Below are 21,716 nucleotides of genomic sequence, written 5' to 3' on the forward strand. Positions count from 1 at the left end.
TAGTTACTCCAGGTGTTCGAGGTGATTGTTGGAAGAGCTTGGACAGTATTCCAGTTCGGTAATTTCTCTGCTCTGCTCTGAATGCCCCCAAATAATTTTCAAGGATGGACACTGCTTAGATGCCTTTGAGAAGGCAATAAATGAAACAAATTGCTATCATTATTCATGTTACCCTGAAAGGGTGAAGGGGTTTGAGTGCTCCAGTTTTTCTTGGCAGTGAGGCTGTTTTAGAATATAAAAGTTAATTAGTAAGTTCCCACAACGCTGTTTTGATGCTCAAGCTCCATCTGTGGGACAGTTCCATGTGTGCACACTACCTAGGCTGAGGCGTATAGGGAAAGAATGCCCACAACCTAAAAAGGTCTTTTTAAATTATAATGCCCTGTAAAGGGTCACTTTTGTGCATAGTTGGTTTCCCTTGTATTCCCATGGGTCCACTGTGCCCTAGCAACATAGTTGAAGAAGTTAGAGAAAGTTTTAGCTTTCCTCTTATGACAAGGCAGCCCCATGAGGATGGTCTCCAAACTGATCGCTGCTAGGAGAAAATCAATTCTTACCTACAGGATTTTACTGTTGTTTTTATTGGTTTCATGGAAAATTCAAGTAGATGTGGTCCTTTGCCACGTGAGTCCTGTTGTGTTAGAAGGGAACCCAGTCCCATTTTATCAGCTATCTGCAGAGCTAAATCAGGGCAAACCTTAGCTGTGCTCTCCACAATCAATTCCTTGAAAGCAGCTGTTCTGACCTGTGGTTCGTGTCAAGCACTSTGGGATTCAGAAACCTGCAGCAGCTGTTCTGAAAACTTCAAGAGCCTTTCATTTCCATTTGCTCATGGATAGTCATTGATACTTCTGTGAAAAAGAGAAATCTCTGAGCTTGCTGTGGCCTGTGGCTTACTTTTCACTAACCTATCCAACTCTTTTCCAGTCCCAAAGCAGAGTAGAGGTCAGTGCTTTCAAGTTTGAGGACTTTAAGTTAAGCAGACGATGAGACTTGGCTTTAGAGGTGCCAGGTGTTTGTAGCACTCCACTGATTTGGCAGCAAATCTGATGGGTTTGGTGGCCAAGCAGCTGAAGATGAGCTTTTGRTTCTTATTTTCCATTACCTTGGACATCATTGCAACAACATGACCCTACAGGTGTCCAGTGTTGTCCCTCTCTCAAAATTACAACATCTCTAATTTACAGCCTTTACTTTCTGCTGTGCAGTTTCTTTGAGTTAGATATTCTTTCATTTGCCACATTCAGGCAGTTCTTGCCAGCACCACTGTGGCTTCCTGCATGCATTGGGGGTGATGTACATCTTTTCATTGGCTTATGAGTGTGTTTCTTCTGGAATTTGGAGTTAGCATGGATTAACACATTTTCCAATACGGTTAATTGTGTCTRTGTACATGCTCATCTCTTCTGCTGTTAATTTAGCCTCACATTCAAGCTATATGTTTCAGCCTTTATATAATTATATGTGTGTGTGTGTGTGTGTGTATGTATATACACACACCTTCCCTACCTGTTGTACTAATTACTGTTTACACACAAGGAGTTTAAGTCTGTGAATTAACATCAAATCCTTCATATGGATTTCTGGGCTTTCTGTTCACTCGTCTTGATATCAAGGCACTATATGAACTATCCTGTGGCATCTGCATCCCACTTGCAGCGTGACTGTAGCTCTGCCTTGGGAACTTAGCCCTGTAAGGTAAATCTCTCTGCAACCACGTGAAAGTACTGGCTCGATAAGGATGGGGGAAGAGAGTATGATAAGGTTCTAGATTAGGAGCTATTGCTAGTCTCTTTGTGCGCCTGTAGGTTTTAAAAGAAGTGCTTACTTATAGTTGAGCAAGAATTTTCTCAAAGTTGTGTGTGTTTTCTTTTTTTGTTTTTTCCTCAAGGTTTCTGTGCATCTTGAGAAGAACCTGCAGCGGAAATGGACACTGAAGGCTTTGGAGAGCTTCTCCAGCAGGCAGAACAGCTTGCAGCCGAGACAGAAGGGATTTCTGAGCTCCCTCACGTAGAACGCAACCTGCAGGAGATTCAGCAGGCTGGGGAGCGCCTGCGCTCCCGCACGCTGACCCGCACCTCCCAGGAGACCGCGGATGTGAAGGCGTAAGTAGTGGCGAGGCTGAGCACCTGCCCTGGGAACCAAACACACGGGAGAGATGTTTGCAGGTTGGTCTTTTTATAGAAACCAAACCTCCTTGCTGGGAGGAAATGCCTGGGAGAAGAAGCATGACCGCAGAGCTGTTTCCACCCCCCCACACCTTTATGTTGCTTCCAAAAAGATAAAACCCAAGAAAAGTAGCTGCTGACAAGTTCATCTGAGGAGCTGCTATTGCTGATCTYGGGTAATAAAGCTAAAAGGTGCAGTTCCTTATTCTGGACACTGCTCAGGACATATAGCATTATTCTATATGTGTATATATTTCTGTCGAGAAGGACTTGGCAGGTGTGCAGTACTGCAGTGGAACAGCAGAAAGACCTCAGCAGGGCTGAGGCTGTTAGATATCCAGCCATTCAATCTTGCTTTTTATGCAATTTCTGTAGCACAGCTGGAAATACTGTCTGTACATGGCTGGCAGCTGAACTAAATACAGGAAGTGAGTTTGGGTTTGAAGTTCTTAGCAGCAACCTTGTCTGTTCGGTACTGATTTCATACGTGTACATTTTCTTCCTTACAGATCTGTTCTTCTTGGATCCAGAGGGCTTGATATATCCCACATCTCTCAGCGACTAGAGAGTCTTAGTGCAGCCACCACTTTTGAGCCTCTCGAGCCTGTGAAGGACACTGACATCCAGGTAGGGATAATCCAGACAYATGAATTAACTACACTGTCTTAACCATCATCTCTGTGCTGTGGTTTAAACTCTCTTAAGACCATTGTGGGGAAAAAAAAAAAAMCAGTCTTGCTCTGTGCTTAATCCCCTCTCTASAGTAAGTAGAGAGGGGAGATGTTTCATTTGATGGTGACAGATATTTGAGTTGGTTGTTAGAAGAGCTTCGGCAGTGTTCCTGTTCTTAACTCATGCTGGTGTCATGAGGAACTAGGTACTTGACACCTATGTTGAGCCCTCTGTCTGCTTTACAATATTAAATTTCACTCTGATACCTCTCCCATAGTTTCAAGGCCTCTTTTTGTAGCATTGGAAGAACATATGATGAATTACTTGGGCATTTTTGAGCTGTTGGAATAAGGAACATTTAAGTCAACATGTGCAGTGTAGAATAAAGCAGGTGGGTAAAGCTTCCTTCACTCTGTTACAAGTTGCATAACCTTGTCACAATAGATGGCTAAATGAGGATGCTTGAAATGWTTTTAAGCTCTTAATTCTTACAGCCTAAATATGTCCTAAACTGCTTAACTTGGGAAGGGAATTCCCTTGACTGAGAGGAAGGCTTGGGAAGAGCCTTTTTTGGAAAAAATGGAAGAACCGTTTTGCCTACTKTGTGTTTCATCCAGGCAACTTCTACTGCCCGTTTTGGGTAGATAGACCCTTAGTTCAGTCTTGCAGTGTTACAAGTCTTTTGTGTTAAGGTACCCTTAAGACAAAACTTAAGTTGACTTAACTCTCTGTACCCTGTGGACTACAGCTGTTCGCAGAGTGCTGGTGTGCTCTCTGGCTCTCGTGGCAGGGAGATGTTACCTTGCTGTGTAAGCAATGACTCCTCAGGGCCTTCTGTTGCCCTCAGAAAGCAAGGGGTGTGTGTACAGGAGAACTCAATAGCTTGGAGGATTTCACATATTTGTTTAAGATGGGATTTATCGTTGTGACTCYGCTCCTCTAGCAATTCTAGTGTTATTTTAGTCTTCTTTCACTGCCCCTACGTGATTTTACACACCTTTTCACCAAAAATATTACACACTGGAGACTTTCTGTTCTGTGATCCAAGGTGAGAACTTGAAAATGGACACTATTCACTTTCTGCCTTTTCTCATTTTATTTCCTTGTTCCAATTTCTGATATTGTTGTGTCTCTTGCTGTATCTCATTAGCGATGTTCAGCGTAATACATACCTTCCTTGATCCCATTCTGTCTAATTTTCTGTTCAGGATTTTTGCTTCTTCCTTGTTTGTTCTTTGTTCTTTACAGTAGTTTCTTAGGCCCCAAAGTAGTGGAGCTTTTAAGTTATGTAGACATGGGCAAACAGCCACATTTCTTGATAGGCCTGTGGAATAGCCAATCTTTCTTGACTTTTTTTTTATTACTTGATCAAAACGTGAGTTTCCCTGTCCTCTTTGTACCACATCTTGAGGCCTGAGTATTGTATGGGCATTTGACACTGTTAATCTTTTGTTTCTTCTCATCTTCATTATATTTTTGACCAATGTCAGTATTTTAATGTTTTTCTGTAAAATGCCCTTATTTAAAAGTAAAGCTTTAGGTTTGAAATTATGATATGCTTATGGACCAAACTTTCTATAATGTATGATAATGGTTTAAATGATAAAAAAAATGTTTTTTTGGTCTTGAAGCATTCTCAAATTTTAATGCATCAAATGCTACTTKAAAAACTATATGGAATCAAAGTATTTTTGTCTTTGAGATCAGCATAAGCCTTAAAATTGTCAGTGTTACATGTTGTATGAAATTACCATGAGTATTTATTTCATCATTTTCAATRTAAAGAATGCTGTTTACATTTTTTCCTAAATGTCAGCCCATTCATTTCCTGTGTCGCTTCATCTTTGTTTCGGTTGAGGTAGCAGACGTAGAGACAGTTCCCTCGATGTTACCTTGTTCAACCCATGTTAAGAGACTGGCATTAGAATACATTTTTACTGCTTTCATCTTTTGAATTAAAAAAAAAGACAAGCATTGAGTTTAATTACAAAAGTTGCAGGATATGGGACAAAATATTTCAGAGTATTTGACCACCTGAAACTGATGAGAAATATAAGAGAACCTGAGGCATAATTAAACACTTTGGATACCCGAATCCCATTGATTTCCACGCCAGGTGGCCTGTGTGGGATTCAGGTACCGAACTACACCGGCATTCTTGAATATTCCTTTAGAACTGGCCCACAAGCATCTGCGGGTGCCAAAATGCCTCTGTTTTTAGCTGTCATTTTCAATCTGTCTTTTCACTGCTAAAGTTAGTTGCTACTTTGGAGGATAAGACAGTTTGAAATGCAAACATTTTGAAATACAAGCTGGATGCTTTTTTCTCTATAGAAGACAGTTTGATTAAACAGTTAAAAATGGTCTAATTGAATTTTAATTTCCATCCTAGTGGAGTCTGACGTAGAGCCTGTAGATGTAATCTATTAAATTTCTCATTCATTGTTTTTTAACTTAAAAACAATTCTGGTTATTATGTGTATATATATTGTGTTTATTAAATAAGTTGCAATTGTATCTACAGTCACGTTATTTATGCTGGTTAAAAGAAGTGAGTTTCAGGATTAGTGTAGCATTAATTGCAGATCAACCCGTTTGAATAGCCATATCAGCCAGTGAGATTCAGCCCTTCCTCTAGGAAAACAGCAAATGTAAAACAGGATTAAAATCAATAACTTAAATCAAGGTTCTCCATTTGCTCTTTTGAATCATGAATAATATTGGTGATTTAATCAGTGATCGCTTTGACTTAAATCAGACTACTCATGTCTGAGGCCTAATATATGTGTGTTTTGAATCTTAATTTCCTTTTTTCTTTGCAGGACRTGTGCAATAAGTGTGCACAGTAGATTATCTAAAAGTGCTCTGCAGTGGGTAGTGTGACACTTAATTTTAGGTGATTTTTTTCAGGTTTGTGAGTAAAACACTGGACTTGATAGTTTGTCCTCGTTTAGCTGCAGSTTAACAGGTGCAGGTGCTTTTGTGCTGTTTTGCAGAACATCATCAGCTACTTTGAGGACATTTGCAGTCAAATCTCAAGCTGTCGAGCAGATGTTGGCAACAGGCTATTGCCTGAAAATCCTTGCTTAGAGTATGGCTGACTCTGCGTTCGTGTAGAGGTTCTGGTACAATGTCAGCAACAACGGGGTCTGGTCCTTTTAAAGGAGTTTTTATTACAGTTTGGGTGATAGTTGTGTGAGAGCACCTTTGTGTGGTACAATACTGCCTGCCCTTCAATTTGCTCTGTTAACTGAGTAGATCTGAAATCAGGTGATGCTTTGGAGAAAAAAATGCCACAATAGCTTCCTATGGGTTTTTTTTCTTACACCTTTTGGTCTGGTGATTATGTTGGAATTTTTCTTTGGCCATTTTGTGAATTGGTTTCCTAAAGCTCCTTCTGTTTCACCATTTGTCTTGGTCAGATTCGGCCTTTCCTTCACCCTGTGTCCTGGAGGGCAACGTGCAGGGTGGTATAGGCAGGGAATACTGGTTACASTGGGAGGCTGTAATTTTGTGGAGGGAGAAGACTATTCTGCACCTCATCAGCCCACGCTTTGACACTACCTTTACTCTTTTCTTTAATCAACAAAAACTTTACCCCAAATAATTAATGGGACTTGATTCATAATTTGCTGACAGTCAACTCAGACTCCTTCCCCAGTCCWGTTTTACTTTGTCTTTTATTGATTCCCAGCTCTTACATTCAGAAGTCTTTGTTCTGCAATGCGTTTGTTTAGCCTTAAATCCTGCCTAAACCTTGTTCATGTAACACTTGGTAGCAATTTTGTCACTCCTGCAGGTGTGGTGTTCCTTGAGCTTCGGGCTGTCTGGTCAGTATTATCAACTCCTAAATCTTTTATGGCTTTATTAAGAAGCTGAAACCTTTTTCAGGCAAGCATCTGATGCACCCTCTTCCTCTTTCAGCGTTGAAGCAGGATGCTACGTTGGTGCAACTGCTCTGCGTGAGAGGGTGCAAATCTGGTGCTTAGGCTTTGCCTGTCRTGCTTTTGTGAGAGTCACAAACACAGTTAAATGTTCATAGCATAAATTTTAGGTTCCTGATGAATTTTAAAACTATCGAAGCTCGTAGAGCATAAAAATACTCCGTGGACTTCCTGCTGCGTGTTCCCACCTCACTCCTTTGCATTCATGACTACTGCCAGAAAAGAAGAAATCAGCTGTGATTTCCCTGACAGTTTGCTTGAGCTGCTTGGGCTCTGTTGCCTAAATTATTTACTTATTGTCTTCATTGCTTATGTTGCAGGCTCTTCTAGCAGCCTGTATGTGGGCAGTGCTTGAGAGATTCGATCCTGGCAAATCTTTCTGCAAGGGCACTGAGCGCTGCAGAGGGAGAGTGCTGAGAAATCCTGTACCTTGAAGATGGAGTAAAACACGGCAAGAAAAGTCAAAGCAGGGGTCATCCTAGGGCATGAGGTCCCYGGACACTGCTCCAAGACAGGCAAGCAATGTAAGAGAATCCAGGAATTCACCTTAATGGAAGGCTCACCTTGTGTTAACACGCAGTAAAGACTTTCTGTACGGAGCTACATAGTGCTGACTAAAAAGTGCACCAGATTGCAGCTCAATTAATTACCTGAATTATTTATCAGTTGTAGATTGCTTGTAGAAAAAGGGGTGAGTCCAGGAAATATCTCCCACTAGAGCAGTAGGCCGGGAAGACTATGAGAGAGATTTTCGGCATGCCACTAAATTATAAGAATTTGTATTTTTCCCCCCCCCTCTCATTTCAGAGATTGTGTTCTTAAATCGCACATGATGCGACAAGCATTTCTCATAACAGATTCAGTTCRTGACAATTTCAGCATAAAGAATGAGTTTTTTTAAATTGTCAGCYACATTTCGGTGAAGACTTTTCAAAATTGAATATGGTATATGAGCCTGGATTTTGCACTTAAATGCATGTTTTGTGGTTTTTTTCTTTAACCTTTCTTCCTAGTTTTTAATAATGTCGACTGCACAGAGCAAGCTCCGCACAGTCAGGTGGGTTGTGTGTAACATACACTGAGGTTGTATTGAGGAATGGGATTTTTTTCAGTACTCGAGAGAGGCAAAGTGATGTTCTGTTAAAGGGCACTCATTGCAGCAGCCCTCTCTTGGGTCGCAGTAGTGAAAGGAGAGGCTCTTATTTACAAATATCAGCAAAGGCTGCCCAGTTGTGATACATAAACTGGGACCTGCGTCTTGCCCTGATGCCTTTTTGATGCACACGTTCATAGAGGGATTCCCTGCTGCTCTAGGGAATGTGGTTGCAGGAGCTGCTAGGAGTGACCTGCAGGATCAAGGACCAACTGAATTCCTACCTGCTAAGAGATTTTGATTCTAGAATGCATCGACCTCTCTTGTTTCAGCTCATGGTGCTAGTTTGATACTAGATCTAGCYCTCGTCTGCTTGTGTTAAAATGTCCCAAGATCAAAGTGCCAATTTCAAGGCATGGCAGTGTTCAAACTGTTAAGCCTTGCTCCAACTCCCAGGAGATCTTTGAAAAGCCTCCTAGAAATCAATGCGAGCTCTCCTGGCCTGTGTTTTTATCTGCTTAGAAAATCTGAGGTGGAGTCTGCTTGTGCTGTGCCAAATGAGAATTTTATTTGCCTTCAGCAGAATTAAATTTCTTCATTTCTCTGACAATTTCATCTTGTGCTACTGGTCGAGACGAGGCTGAAATTTGAGGTTGCWTACTGGGGTTTATTTTGTTTCCCTTTTCTGGGCATGCCTGCTCAGAGTATTGACTGAAGAGCCCTTTAAAGGTCCAAATAGAGAAATAAGAGCTTTTAGCTAAATGAGGGCAAGAGGTTAGACTTAAATTTGTSTAAGTGGTGATGGAGTCGTATTGAAATTAAATATCTGGGGTATTTTCAGTTTTTTTTTCCGGAGTATCTTAGGCAGACTCTGTCAAAGGTGGCTCTGGCTTTTACTTCAGTGTTATAGTTTGTAGGCACAATTTCCTCCCCAGACTTCTGTCCCAGGTCTATGTCTTTGGTGTGTGTTTGTGTGTGACTATATAGAAATATTTTTCCTGATTCTAGGTACCAAAAAGGTACATTATTCAACCGGTGGGAGCTTTTAAATATAGTATATATAATATATACAAAATGTGTGTGTATATATATATAAAATTATTTGTGATATACTTTGTGGTATATACTAGAATAATAACAAAGCTTGTGGGAATGTAGTAGAGTGCGACKAAAATCAGAGTTTATAAATGGAAATGCTGACACACAGCCTTAAAGGAGCAACCTTGAGTGCTGTTCACATGCGTTGTTTGCATTAGCGGAGCCTGAAAACACATTTTTCCTTTTGCGGATTTTTGTCCTTTCCYATTTGCCAAACATTGATTTCTCCCACTCCAAGTCCTTCAATTCTAATGGAGCTTGAAATTAAGGTGGCTTTATTTTTCTGTTGCTTCCTTGTTCCCCCTAATCGATGATGCCAGCACAGCTGTGGGGACCTTTTAACCATTGCAGAGCCAGCACAGCGAGCACAAGTGGGCGACATTCTCTATTTTTCCTTTAGGGTTAGCTTGATAGCCGTTTCATTGCATTGCTGCAGTCTGAAAATTTACTTAAAATTTGGGGAATTGCACAAAAGCTGTAGAAATCTCGTGTTCTAAAATTATTTGTTAGTCTGAAGATTTCCAGAACTGAATTTTTTTTTTTCTCCTCCTCTCTTCAATTACAATCACAGGCTCCAATTGCATCCTGCTGGCGTCTTTGCTTAGGTGGTCTCGTGGCTTTGCTCAGGACTTGACCCCTAATGTATTTGTTTATGCATGTATATCRAGAAGAATATAGATAGGATATAGATATCCTGGCAACTAAATGCCAGAGGTGGCTTTAACASAATTAAATTAAAATGTGGAGATGTGGGATGAGCCTGTTTTTTCAGCACGCAGCGAATGCAGTGCTGGGTTAATGGGTCTAGGCCTTAAAAATATAAATTGCCTAAAAGAAGGGAGAAATGTGAGCACCTCTTTATATTAGTTGAGGCAATATCCTTCTAGAAAAAGGAAAAGACTGATATTCAGAACGTGTTGGCCTGGGTTTTTTGCTTGGTCACTTGCGATYTCACCCCCTTAAATTTTACATGTAAGCAGCTATTTCCTCTATCATCATTGATTTAATTGCTTGAATTAGCAGTCCAGTTTAAAATTATCCTAGCCTTATTTCCTTATACTGTTCCTGAATTTATAACCTATAACCTACCATAGCATATTCAATGTAGAATATTCTATAATGTTTCATCAATTGTTCACATATTACACACAGGCAAGTACAATCAAATTATTTTTGATTTTTCTTGTTTGCTTGCAAGCTAACTATAGTGATTGCCGGTGTTCTCCTGGTTCTGGATTGTGAGCTCCTAAATGTCGAGGGGTGGGAGCAGAGGGATGTGATCTGCTTCCCCTTCTCCTTTGCCAGGAGAGCGCAAGAGGCCGGGCGCAGACTCTCAAAACATTATGCTAATRCAAGGTCATGAGATGAAAAAATCAAGAACGGTTGTCCTGGTGGATACGTTTATTGATCTGTCTGAATTCTGCGCTCGCCTGGCACATTCTGTATTGCCTGTCTGCTTGATCCAGATCTGCTCCTCGCATCTCAATAGGCATGACTGTAAAGGCGCTTAAACAACTTGGAAACATCTGAAAACTAAGACCGGATTTTTGAGTCATAACACTTGGCTTTACCCCACCACCTTTTTTCTTTTTTGTCTCTTTATGCTGAATTTGTTGCACAGCTTTGTTCTTCCCTAGGAATATTGTTCTGTGTCATGCCTTCATRGAGGGGCAAAGATCCCTTTTGGTGTAAAAAGCAATTTGGGGGTCACATCTGCTACCTTTGCCTTTCCTGTGGCAAGGTGAGAACCTTTCTACTCCCCACTAGCACTGTGGGACCACTACAATGCCACGTGTGGCTGGACCTCTAGAGCAAATCTAGGCCAATGAAGTGTGAATATTAACTTCACTGGGACCCTACATAGAGAAATATTCCTATTGCAAAAAGTATGGTGGGRTCACTTGTGATTTCGGGATCCCTATTGAATCTTACCAGGAGGGTAACACAGTACCCCTTAATGTCATCTCAGTGGTTTAGAGTTCACCAAGGTCTTCTATCAACTACAGCCTTGGCCAACCTGTGCTCATCGTGTGCAGATAAACTCTTGCAAGGAGTGTTTATGTGGGACTGCAGAAATTCAGTGGAGCTGTTCAATACCACGGTCATGCAGCTTGAATACTGCTGAGAAGAAACAAGGRTGAGCTACAAATTCTCGCAACCTGGCAATTTGCTGCCTCCGTGTATCATGTGGTAGAGCAATTACTCGGGCTAAAGAGATGGCTTTATTTACTTGAGACTCAAGTGTAGCTTTTGCAGAGCACCAGTCCATTTTGCTTTGTAAAATATTGATATTCCCATCAATCCTGAAACCATTACAGAGCAAGCTTTACGGGAGAGCATTTGGGCATTTCCAGCACCTTGATCATAGTTCTCAAATAACAGGTCTGCAGCGCTGGGCTGGAATTTGACAGTGGCGCCAATTATAAACAGAAGTGAAGCAAATTCATCCCCGTGGCACTAAAGAGAAAAAATGAAGATAAATTAACATGCAAATAAATTAGACTTCTACAATAGTACCAACACGTTGGAGAGTGTTCTGAGCAGTCTTCTCCTGAATGCTCCCTTGTCCCACATCCCTGTACTCTGCAAAATGGAAACAGACTTTGGACTTGTTCATAGCCCTGCATAGTAGGTTTTGGCCCTGGAATGTCTCAAAAGCAGCTGAAGCTTTTAGTTCCCTTATTGCATTTAGGATAGGTGAAATGTGTAAAGGGTTAATGGACTTAAGCTGTAGTTTCAGAGGTTTTGAGTTGAAAACTGTTTGTTTACCTAGGTCAGGTACTGCTCCGCAGTCCTTCTGGAAAGGACATTGGAAGAAGGCTTCCCAATGGCTATGGAAAGGGGACTAGRCTAGATGCAGACTTTTCTGAAGCTCAACACAGTGTGCAGATGACCCGTAAGAAAATAGTGGGTTTGGTCACCTTTCTCCTGAACAGAGTTGCTTTTTGGACAGCATCTTCTAGAGAGTTGCCTTAAGCTTCTTTCCCAGCTAATGCCTCATGGTGTTGCAAGCAGTACAAAACAAATAGATTTTTCCAGGGGAAAGCCTGTAATGCATCAGGCCACATGACCTTGCTGGACTCCTGTGGTCACAACCACTTTTAAAATTTGGGACACTTTCTTTCCAGCAGGGCTGTTCATCCRATTTATTAGGGGAAAATAACAGTGGCTGCTGCAGGATCCCCTTTGCKTCAGCCTCCCTGACTTGCTCAGCCTCTCGGGAGCGTTACCCYGCTGATGAATGCAGTGGCACTTGATTACTAAAGCCCTTGTGTGACTTAAGAATCTGGGAAAGGCCACAGAAATGKTGTCTCCACTGGGGACTAAAGCATCGGTCTGAATCTGCATCTAGAATCTTAGTCTTGGGCGTTATCAACTCTTGATTTAGAGAAGTCTTTTTAACTGGGAGGAGTGTGACCTGTCTGGCCCTGCCTGGCTCTGAGACTGGCGGGGCCTTTGAGCCGGCCCCTGCAGAACAGCAGCCTGGAGRCAGGGCAGCTTGCAGTGAGATGTTCGGGTTGTGCGTGTGGATGTTTTCTAACTTCTCTTTTTGAATTCCGAATGAATTCTYGCGCTTGCCAAGACAGGCTTTGGAGGGAAAGTTGCAGCTTTTGGAGGGGGATGTAAGGATATGTGCAGTTGGTTCGCTCATTCTGATTTTTRGCACCGGTTCTGTTCTCACTCCCTCCTTTCTATTTTCTTTCGGTCTTTTATTTCTTCTTCCATTGCCTTTATTCTAYTGCATCTGTAGCTATTTCTTTTGATTTCCTTCACTGGCTTCATTTCTTACTTCCTGTCCATTCTTTACTCAATTTCTTGACAAATTTTGGTTGCAAGAGAGATATTAGCTTATATTGGGCTAAATCATTTAGAGTTAATTGCTTATATTGAGCTAAGTCATTTAAATCCGGTTTACACAAAAGGTAGGTGTTGTGAAATGTCACTTGTGTGGGTCTTCCACACGTGTGCAAATGGCATAAGAAATACAGGAGGCAAGCTGGAACCTATCTGTTATTTCTTTTTATCTGGGGAAGCATGCATGTTTTACCTGAACTAAAAGGGATCTGCTTAGGTGACATTTTGAGCCACAGCTAATGCTTCTTTTTAACTTAATTGGCCCAATACGTTTAATTGTTGCTCTGCAAGAATGGCCCAGGAAGCTTGGAGGGGCTTAAGATTTTACAGTAACTTTATGGAGAATAAATCGGCRTGTTGTCGGCTCCTGGGACTTCAGGTCTGCAGTGTCCTTTGATAGCTCTGGAAGCGAGTTGTGGTGTGAGATGTTGGATGTTCCTTGCGGGGTGCAGGTGGGAAGGGGAGAGGAGAGAGGACTTCTGACCTGGGTTCTTTTGAAGGAGCAAGAAGGAGGTAACAAAAGTGTTAAATTAGTCAAAGGTGTTTAATTCCATTTTTTTTCAGTAGCTCTGTTGAAGACTGTGAATGGTTCAGTTGGCCGTGCCAGAGCTGCAGAGCCTTTGCTGCAGGGCTGCACCTATCCTGTTGCCTCCGTGTGGTTATGGTGCCCAGCGCTGGAGAATTCCCAGGAGAAACGCTGACGAAGACGTATGCAGGAATATCTGCTTGCTCTGTTACGCTTCGTGGAGCGTGAGGGGTGATGCTCGTTCCTCAATTTCATTGTTAAACACAGCTCTAGATGTTGTCAATATCCACATTTGGATTGAGTCAGTTTTTTAATCCCATTATATCTTTGGCCTTGCCATCTTCCCGTGGTTGCAAGTCCTCCAATTCAATTACAGATTTTGTTAAAATTTATTTCCTTTTATTGGTTTGCAGCTTGGCACCATCTAACTTTGAACAGACATCCTCTCCTCCTTGTTCCGAGCGGTGTAAATGGAATGTCTGGGTTTGTTCTTTCTAGATATTTATTTCGGACTTTTAATGCATCTGCTCTCATTTCATTCCCTTCTAATGCTATCCATCCCCAAACTGATCCAACCTTATGCCATATATAAGGGAATATCCATGCTGTTGCTAATTGCTCAAAGCTGTATAGGTTCTGCAGCTCTCCCTTTTAGGATTCAGGTCTCGTGTCTTGGTAAGGCTGCATCCCTGTTKGCTTTCACTGATGGTAAAGGTTCGTGTAGATTAGTGCTCGATATGAAAGGCAGAAGCAGCAAAATGGGGAGGATTTGATTCTAATTGTGCCTACGTGGGAGCGTACAGGTGGGAATATCAAACAGTATCCTGACAAATCCCCATCTCCAGTAGGATTCTTCCAGCCACATTCTGATATGTGGGAAAAGAATCAAAAGGGCAGCTTCCTGAAGGGAAGTGGGGGAATATGGAGGAAGTAAAATTTGCAAAGAGGTGAGTGGGAATCTACGTGTTATTTCCAGATCCTCTTGACAGTAATTGTGTTTTCCCTGCTATGGTTACCATATAGTAACTATGATGAAACATTCATGATTTCTTTCCTCTTCTGCCTCAAGGCTTGTAATAGAAAACGGCATGTTTGAATCCTTTCGTTGTGTTAAGTAGGTGGAAAAAACTAAAGACTCTAATGAATCTGAAATCCCTAATTCAGCATTAAGAAGCAGCATTCCCTTCATWTAAAACCAAGCATCAACCATACTGAGGTGCTTGTGGAAGCTGATTGCAAAGACACTCTCCCAGGAACCACACGCCTGGACATCATGGTGTTGCTTTTTGTAGAGCTAGCTCTGTTATTATTTCTCTTAAGAGTCTATATCTAGCTTGATTTTATCCAAAATTTAGCCAAAGTTAAAGGTGACATGCAGAAAACTGCCAGAGCTTTTCTAATGGTAAAAAGCTTGATTGCTCCCCAGATACTGTGCATCAATATTGCTTTGCTCTCATTTATGTTTTGCTTTTGGACTTGAGGTTGATGTTCAGCCTCATATTTGCTGGGAGGATGAAGTGTGTGATGACTATATAATTAGTAAATGCCTATGCWAAATATTTAGTTGTTTGTGGTTTTGCACCCTTTCAGGACGCCTCCTCTGTCTTTTCTAATGCTCTCTTTTTTCTCCCCACTTCTGGAGAATAATGTTGTCTTCTCAGTGGCTTTAGTTTTTAATAACCTTGTGCTTTAGTGAAGTATGGAAATAAGCACTCGAAATGCACGATGCTTCTGGCTTGCCATTGCTGGATTGGGGGTTAGCCAACGTATGGTCGCTTAGTTGGGTAAATTCTGTGCATACGGATCGATTCCCTAACTCTTCTACTCAGTTGCCTTCCTCTTAAGGGCAGTCACAAYAGCAGAACCATCATCTCCTTTCCTTCTTTCCTCTAGATTACTGTGGATATTTGTTTTCCCTTGTGTTGTCTGAACCTTACACATTTCATTTCTTAAGTTTGAGGCATCTGTCCAGCATGTGAGGATTTTCATGCTGTGTCACTCAAGCTATTAGGAGAAGACTGGGAATGTCTAGGTCTGCTCTCGCCCATTCATTTATGGCAGATCCAGCAAGTCAATAAGGTAGGTGAGAAGAAAATCAGGGACTTGCTGTCAAGGTTGGATAGCCCCTGATTCCAGGTAGGGGCTCAGGATGTGGGAGTGGAGCGTGTGCAGGTCCATCCATCCCCACAGATGGGAGAAAGATGAGTATTATTTTTCCATCAGAAATTATCCCTGCCAGAAATACCTGAAGCTAGCATTTGTAGTGAAGAGTGTCATTTTGCAGCAGAACAGCAAAGCAGCTCTCTTTCCAGCAGTTAAACCATCTTCAGTCTGTCTAAAAGGGCAGGATTTAGTTCTTTATCTCAATAGATCAATATCTTCCATTGGATATAGATTTGCTCTATTCGTCTCGCAGGATTTTTATTTCTTCCTCACTCTTCTGCATGGCCTCTCAAGAGGAGTCCGTAACACTTTCTATTCCTGAGTCATGGTGTCAATTCCCAGCCAATATATTATGCATCAGCTATACATCCTGGCAGCAAAAAGAAACCACCCCTTTGAATGGGAAGCCGAATTCAAAGGCTGCTGTTGTTGTAGAGACACAGATCAGCAGAAAATGTTGCACATTAAATTGTCTCTGTGGGCCTTGAGAAGGTTCATTTTGCTATCCCAAAGGAGTTTCTAAATTGGTTCATTTTTTCCAGACCTCTGAGGCAGATGCTTTGGGTTTCAGGTGCCTTTCGTTCTAGCTGGTAGTTGCCATCTCAYGACAAGGAGGTAGCTCTGAGCAGCTTTTCCGTGTCCTTTACTTTCACATACCATGTGGAAGATGCTCTTTGTCTGCTCTTGGGACGGGTGTATCCCCACTTACAGGGCAGAGTCCTTCAATGGTTTCTTGAAACAAGTTTCTGTGATGCTTTATATAAACTTACCTCTGAAACGTTGACATTAGCGTCAATGCTGAAGCAGAAGAGCAAGCACCATTTATAACAGAATGGGCTATTTTCTRTTCGGATTAACTGACTTTAACCAAGTTAAACAGTTGGGAGATCATTTTTGTGATGTATCTGGTGCAAGAGTTATCATCTAGTTGTATGTGGCCCTGAAGAGTGAAGATGGGTGGGTTGTTGTGCCTGTCTTGCAGGGACGCTGCTTTGAGAGGTATCAAAGGCAATTCCTTGCTTAATTTCATCCTTTTCTGACCAAAATTTCAAAATGATAAATGGAAATCTGCCACGGCTGGTATCCTGTACCTATCTCCCTTATATAAAACGCATGCAGTAGACRGTGAAATTGAATCGGTCACGTGTGACTAAAGAAAAGGGGCTTTTTGTTTCTTTCACTATTTATTCTTCAGCAAGTATTGCTACTTATTATGCTGTATGCTACTGCATATGTAGTTAATGCACTTCTTTGAGGAGCTTTATTAAAGGTGCATTCTTGAAGCCCTTTTGCTCTTGGGCAGGAGAGGTAGGACCTCAGAACTGCAGCAAAGCTCTGGCTTATTTATTGATCTACTTAACTCCATTTTTGTCTTAAAACAACTACTTGCCATAACTGCAGCCCCAGATCTTTGGCCTTGCTTTGCAGCATCAACTAATTAGCTTAAAAAAGCTTACAGTTTGCAGAACAAGTCAGGTGTGACACTATTGCCATYGATAGTGACAATCTCTCTCTCTGATTGAGAGGCTGCCATGTGTCAGGTTTTCCTTTCGTTTTAGTAACTTAGGTTTTATTGATCATTGCTTCTGTAGTTCAGCAAAATACCATTAATCAGGTGTCAGGTGCTGTATCAAGTTTCTGGGACCAGTAGTTRAATGTGATTATTTGCAGTAAATGCAGAGTGATCATTATGATGTAAACTTCACTGAATTACCTTTTCATATAGATTTTTGGCTTTCTTGCATTTTAGCTGTATTGATACAAGGGCAGTGTCCAGCCTGGGAGGTAGAGGTGCAGGCTAGACAAAGGCTGGACTAGGAGCAGGTTCTGCAAGTGTGTGCTGAAGGCAATTGTGTTGATGGGAATATCCAGCCGAGCTGCAATTCAGTAGATTGAATTGTTGGAGTGCGAGGATGGATATTGGCAGTGGAAGGGCTTGGGTTGAGCTTCTACCTCCACGTACAGCCACTTCCCTTTCATTAAATATTGCAGAGTTTAAAGGAGCAGAGCAGAGAGGCCCCAGTAGCCACTAAAATAAGGAAATTGTGCTGAAAACATCTAGTAACGGATAAAATTTTTGTTATCTCTGTATCAGGCTGAAATAATTGAGGATCAATTGCACAGGGACAATAATCAAAATTTCGCTATGATTTGACTCCTTGAGAGCTGTATTTAGATTGAACCAAGTATTACGGGTTCTCCAGGCTTTGGACAGCACTAACGAGACGCAGTTTGCTTTATAGCACCTAGTGTGTTGTGAGAACASCTGAAATGGAGCCCAAGCATTTTCCTTCTGCAGCCTTGGATTGTAAATCAGCCATAGAAAGGAGAGTGTGCTGGAGGTACCTTGTTGTGTRAGGGGATTAGAGCAAGGCCATAATGCAGGGCCAAGATACCGGCTTCCAGCACTTCAGATTTATCCATTTGTACGTGCTGACTGTAAGCAGTGCGTGCAAAACAAACAGGCAAGGACGGGTCTGATGCCTCCTGGACGGATAGGAGGCATTAAACTTCTGGGACTCTTTCAGAGGCTCCGAAAGGTAGAAGAAAGAAGGGAGTATCAGTTACAAACTTGGTAAGCAAGCAGCTGAAATACGCTCCAAGACTATTTTGGAGCAGGAATGCTAGCTTAAATATTTATGCAGTGTTTTATTGCACTGATTCAAATATTGAATAGTGCCTGACCCTTGAAGAGTTGGCTCCTTGCCYGCCTGGCACCCCACAGTGGGTATATTTACTTAGAAATTAGCCTTCTGTAGCAGCTGTTTTTTAGCATAGGAGATCAGGAAATCTGGATTTTGATCCAGCTTTTGTTCAGAACAAAAGACTTGATCATCCTCTGGTTGACTTTGAGTTTGAGCAATGTCTTCCTGTGCATCAGCTGATCCAGCGAGGCTCTCTTTATTGCAGGTTCTCTGAGTGGTAGGAGTCTGTAATGGAAGACCGTCTTGATGTTGCCCTTTAACTATTTCCTCACAACACCATTTCCCTGGCACCCACCTCCCTCTCGGAGCAGACCCTGGGGAATTCAGGCCGCTCATGATGCAGGCCTTTTTTTATATATATATATATATATATATATTTATATATATATATATTCTTGTGGCTGTGCAGAAACCCTCTGCTTAGATTGACAGCTGCTTAGAGCTGTAGGCTAGAGCTTGACTCAATCCAGCTACTGTCCACCAGCCAAAATAATCACTTTTTGCAGTAGCATTTTGTATCATCGTGGCCCTCACTTGAAATGGATTCTTTTGAATGTAGCTGACTGTAGAGACAGAGCGAGGTAAAGCAGGGAAGCCTCATGTTGGGAGCGACGCGCTGGCTTRTGGATGCTGAGCTTGGCTCCTGTAGCCCTGAACCGCTCTGCGGGCTACAAAGATTTAGGTATTGCTGTTCTGCAGCTGCTGGGCTTGCTGTGTTGGGTCCCTCTTCAGAAGTCAACCTCGAGTGTAAGTGTCCAACCTTCRAGAACCCAGCCCAAGCTCCAAGTGCCCAGCAGAAAGTCTTTCCAAATGTCTTGCCTTGCTGTGTTCTTGGTTATAGCTGAAACCCCAGGGACACAGGATAGTTTAAGCAAATARATGTATGKGATGTGGGGAAGAATTTCTGAAACRATCGTTCCCGATTTTCCTCTGTGTRTTTGCAGACACAGGGAAGAGAACAGAGATCTTAGCTCGTTGCTTACCCAAGCTATTATGCTGGCTTAACTGTTCTGTGATGAAGTCCCATTTCAGCCCTGAGCTTTACTAGGCTCTGGAGATAAAAATGATCCATTTGATTATTTATGTCCTGGTCTTATTTATTTATTTTCATTCAGGTTTCACAGCATTGGATCAACAGCTGCCGTCCCTTCTTCTGGGAAAAACAGGCACACACCCTGCTCGCGTCTCCGGCCAGGGGCAGCTGCTCCAAGCTTCCGTGAACTGTGGGGTTTTTCCACTGTGCAGAAATACAGCAGTGACTTGGCACTGTCCCTGTGCCTCCAAACAGGAGGCCAGAGTTAACCAGATTTAAAGCATTTGTTCTGTTGCAAAGCAGCATTTGCACTTTCCAGAGGACGACCAAGTCTTTTYGAAGAGCTTGTTGTGAGCTTCACTTGATCACACTGATAGAATAYGTTGAGAGGGGACATGCAGGAATGAAGCTTTACAGGCAGCTAAAATAGATGAATTGGATTAAGGCCCAACAGTTAGTATGTTTTGATGCAGGCTTTTGATTTTTTGTTTGCTCTTTTGCAAGAAATCTTTTGGATTTTTTGCTCTTGAGGTGTTTTCTTGTAGATGAAGTTAGAGCTAAGCTCCTGATCTGCAGCTGCTTGGGGCTTGGTGGTGGTTTGAGGTTTCTTTGCTTCACTGCTCTTGCCTGTTGTCCTGGCTACTTAATTTTGTGTCTAAATTTCTATCGTTTACCCTCCTCTGTGTTTTCTATCTTATTGGTACACAATTAAAAATGCAGTCCAGAGTAACATTTGGGTTTGGAATTTAAAATGTTTGTGAAGACAATTTGTCCATCAGTTAATGTTTCAAGACCTGTTTACAGTCGAGCTTGAGAAGGATGAAGCCAGAAGCAGTTACAAGGGGTGCATTGTTTTCTTACTGTAATACTAAAGTATTGATTGTTGGCTTATTGGTAGCCTTAATGCACCATCATTTCCTTAGTTAGTGTTTGAATGTACATTAAAATTCTGGCTTGGTGCCAGCCTGGTGAAATCCTGCTTTTTATGATATAATTTGTCTATCCGAAAGTACTAATGTGGTTTGGATTAAAAAGGGGGGGAAGGAAAAAAAGCAAATCTTGAGTTTCCTTGGTTTTGGTGTTTAACCTTTATGTACTAAAGTGAATTTCTGAAGTAGGAGACAGTGAAAATTTTGGAGTTTGTGCCTCCAAAATATCTTGTCCTGCAGAGCTTGCATTGGGTTTTAAAGAGCGTTGTGAAAAGGCCCCGTGCTGCAGATCTCGCATGTGAACAGTCTCTGTGCAATGCAGTTCTTGCAATTGCAGTGATATTATTTTGTACTGTTGAGTTAGATGGTGGTAGAAATTTCAATTATGTTTCACCATCTGCCCTTGCTCTGCAGCATATAGACCCTCCWAACCCAAAGGGGACTAAACTGCCTTCACAAGCAAATGAGTACGACGCTCTTCCCAAAAGTGTGTGCTGGTCTCAGCAGGTGCTAGTGGCATTGCTGCATCTCTGAAGTAAATACCGGTGTCTRCTGCTGTGTGCATTAAACTTGTGCTGGCATCTGTGCTGAAGCTGTCTCTTTCGTTTATGTTTGGAGGAGTTGGAGCCTAGCGTTGTCTTCCCTGCCATCTGACCCCTGTCTCTCTGATTTAGGAGTTTGCCCAGTCTCATGGGCAAAGGCAGCCTTTACCTTTGCAAAAGACTCAAAGATACTTGGAGAAAATCTTTCAGATTTTCTTATCTAGAGCCTCTCATATCCTTTTAATTACTGTGGCTGGGCTGTTTTTTTCATGGTTACTTTTTAACATTTTGAGCTGGGTTGAAGTAGTTTGCTTTCCCTTCYCGTTTCCTATGTTCCTGTCTCTTTCCATTAGAGAACCTGAAAATYGCTCTGGATTTTCTGCCCATCTTTGTGTGGAGTTCAGCATACTTTTTAAGCACTCTTATTCTCTCTCTGTAGATGCTTGTATGGCCCACTCCCTTCCTACCTGACTTAATCAGAGTTTAGCTTTAGGAAACAGAAAAGAGAGGACATGACCGTACAGCAGTTTAATTCACACAGTGGCAACAACTATTTATAGGCTTTAAATAATTGCAATGCCAATTTAAGGTGTCCTGTTCTACTTTTCTAGATAGCAACAATTGCAAGAGATGATAAACCCGCTCTCTACAAGAATATGAACTAATAGGTGTCCCAGCAGACCTGGAAGGGACAGGATTTGATTGCATTCCTCGAACATTTAACCCCTTGGACTCTCAAATTAGATAGTAAAGAGAATTTGTGAAAGAGCACATGGATTTGCAAGAAAAGCCCTTGCTAATAATGGAGAAGGACTCCAGTGAAATGCATTTTGGGGAGTGCTGAACTTTTTCAGTCGTTGGAGGATCCTGTTTGGAGTAAAAATTAGTAAGTTTTTCTTAAGGAAATTGAGTTTTCTTGCTCCCTGCCATTCAGTATGTTCTTACTTCCAGTAAATACACACAGACGTTAGTATTAATAGCACAATTC

General features: G+C 41.8%; 1 protein-coding gene across 3 annotated transcripts in view; it reads left to right on the forward strand.

The window, feature by feature from the left end:
- Positions 1 to 21,716, forward strand: part of NUP93 (nucleoporin 93) — a 64,381-nt gene that overhangs the window by 3,070 nt on the left and 39,595 nt on the right. For 2 of the 3 annotated variants that reach the window (XM_026034390.1, XM_026034392.1), the window contains exons 2-3: positions 1,892 to 2,105; positions 2,678 to 2,795. In XM_026034390.1, the coding sequence (XP_025890175.1) occupies positions 1,927 to 2,105; positions 2,678 to 2,795 (297 nt within the window). In that variant the 5' untranslated portion in view covers positions 1,892 to 1,926. Of the gene's footprint in view, positions 1 to 1,662; positions 1,699 to 1,891; positions 2,106 to 2,677; positions 2,796 to 21,716 lie in introns of those variants that run through there. The other variant, XM_026034391.1, reaches the window with a different exon arrangement.

This window comes from Nothoprocta perdicaria, unplaced genomic scaffold (genome assembly GCF_003342845.1).
Source record: "Nothoprocta perdicaria isolate Ctin4 unplaced genomic scaffold, notPer1 scaffold_143, whole genome shotgun sequence".
NCBI lineage: Eukaryota > Metazoa > Chordata > Aves > Tinamiformes > Tinamidae > Nothoprocta > Nothoprocta perdicaria.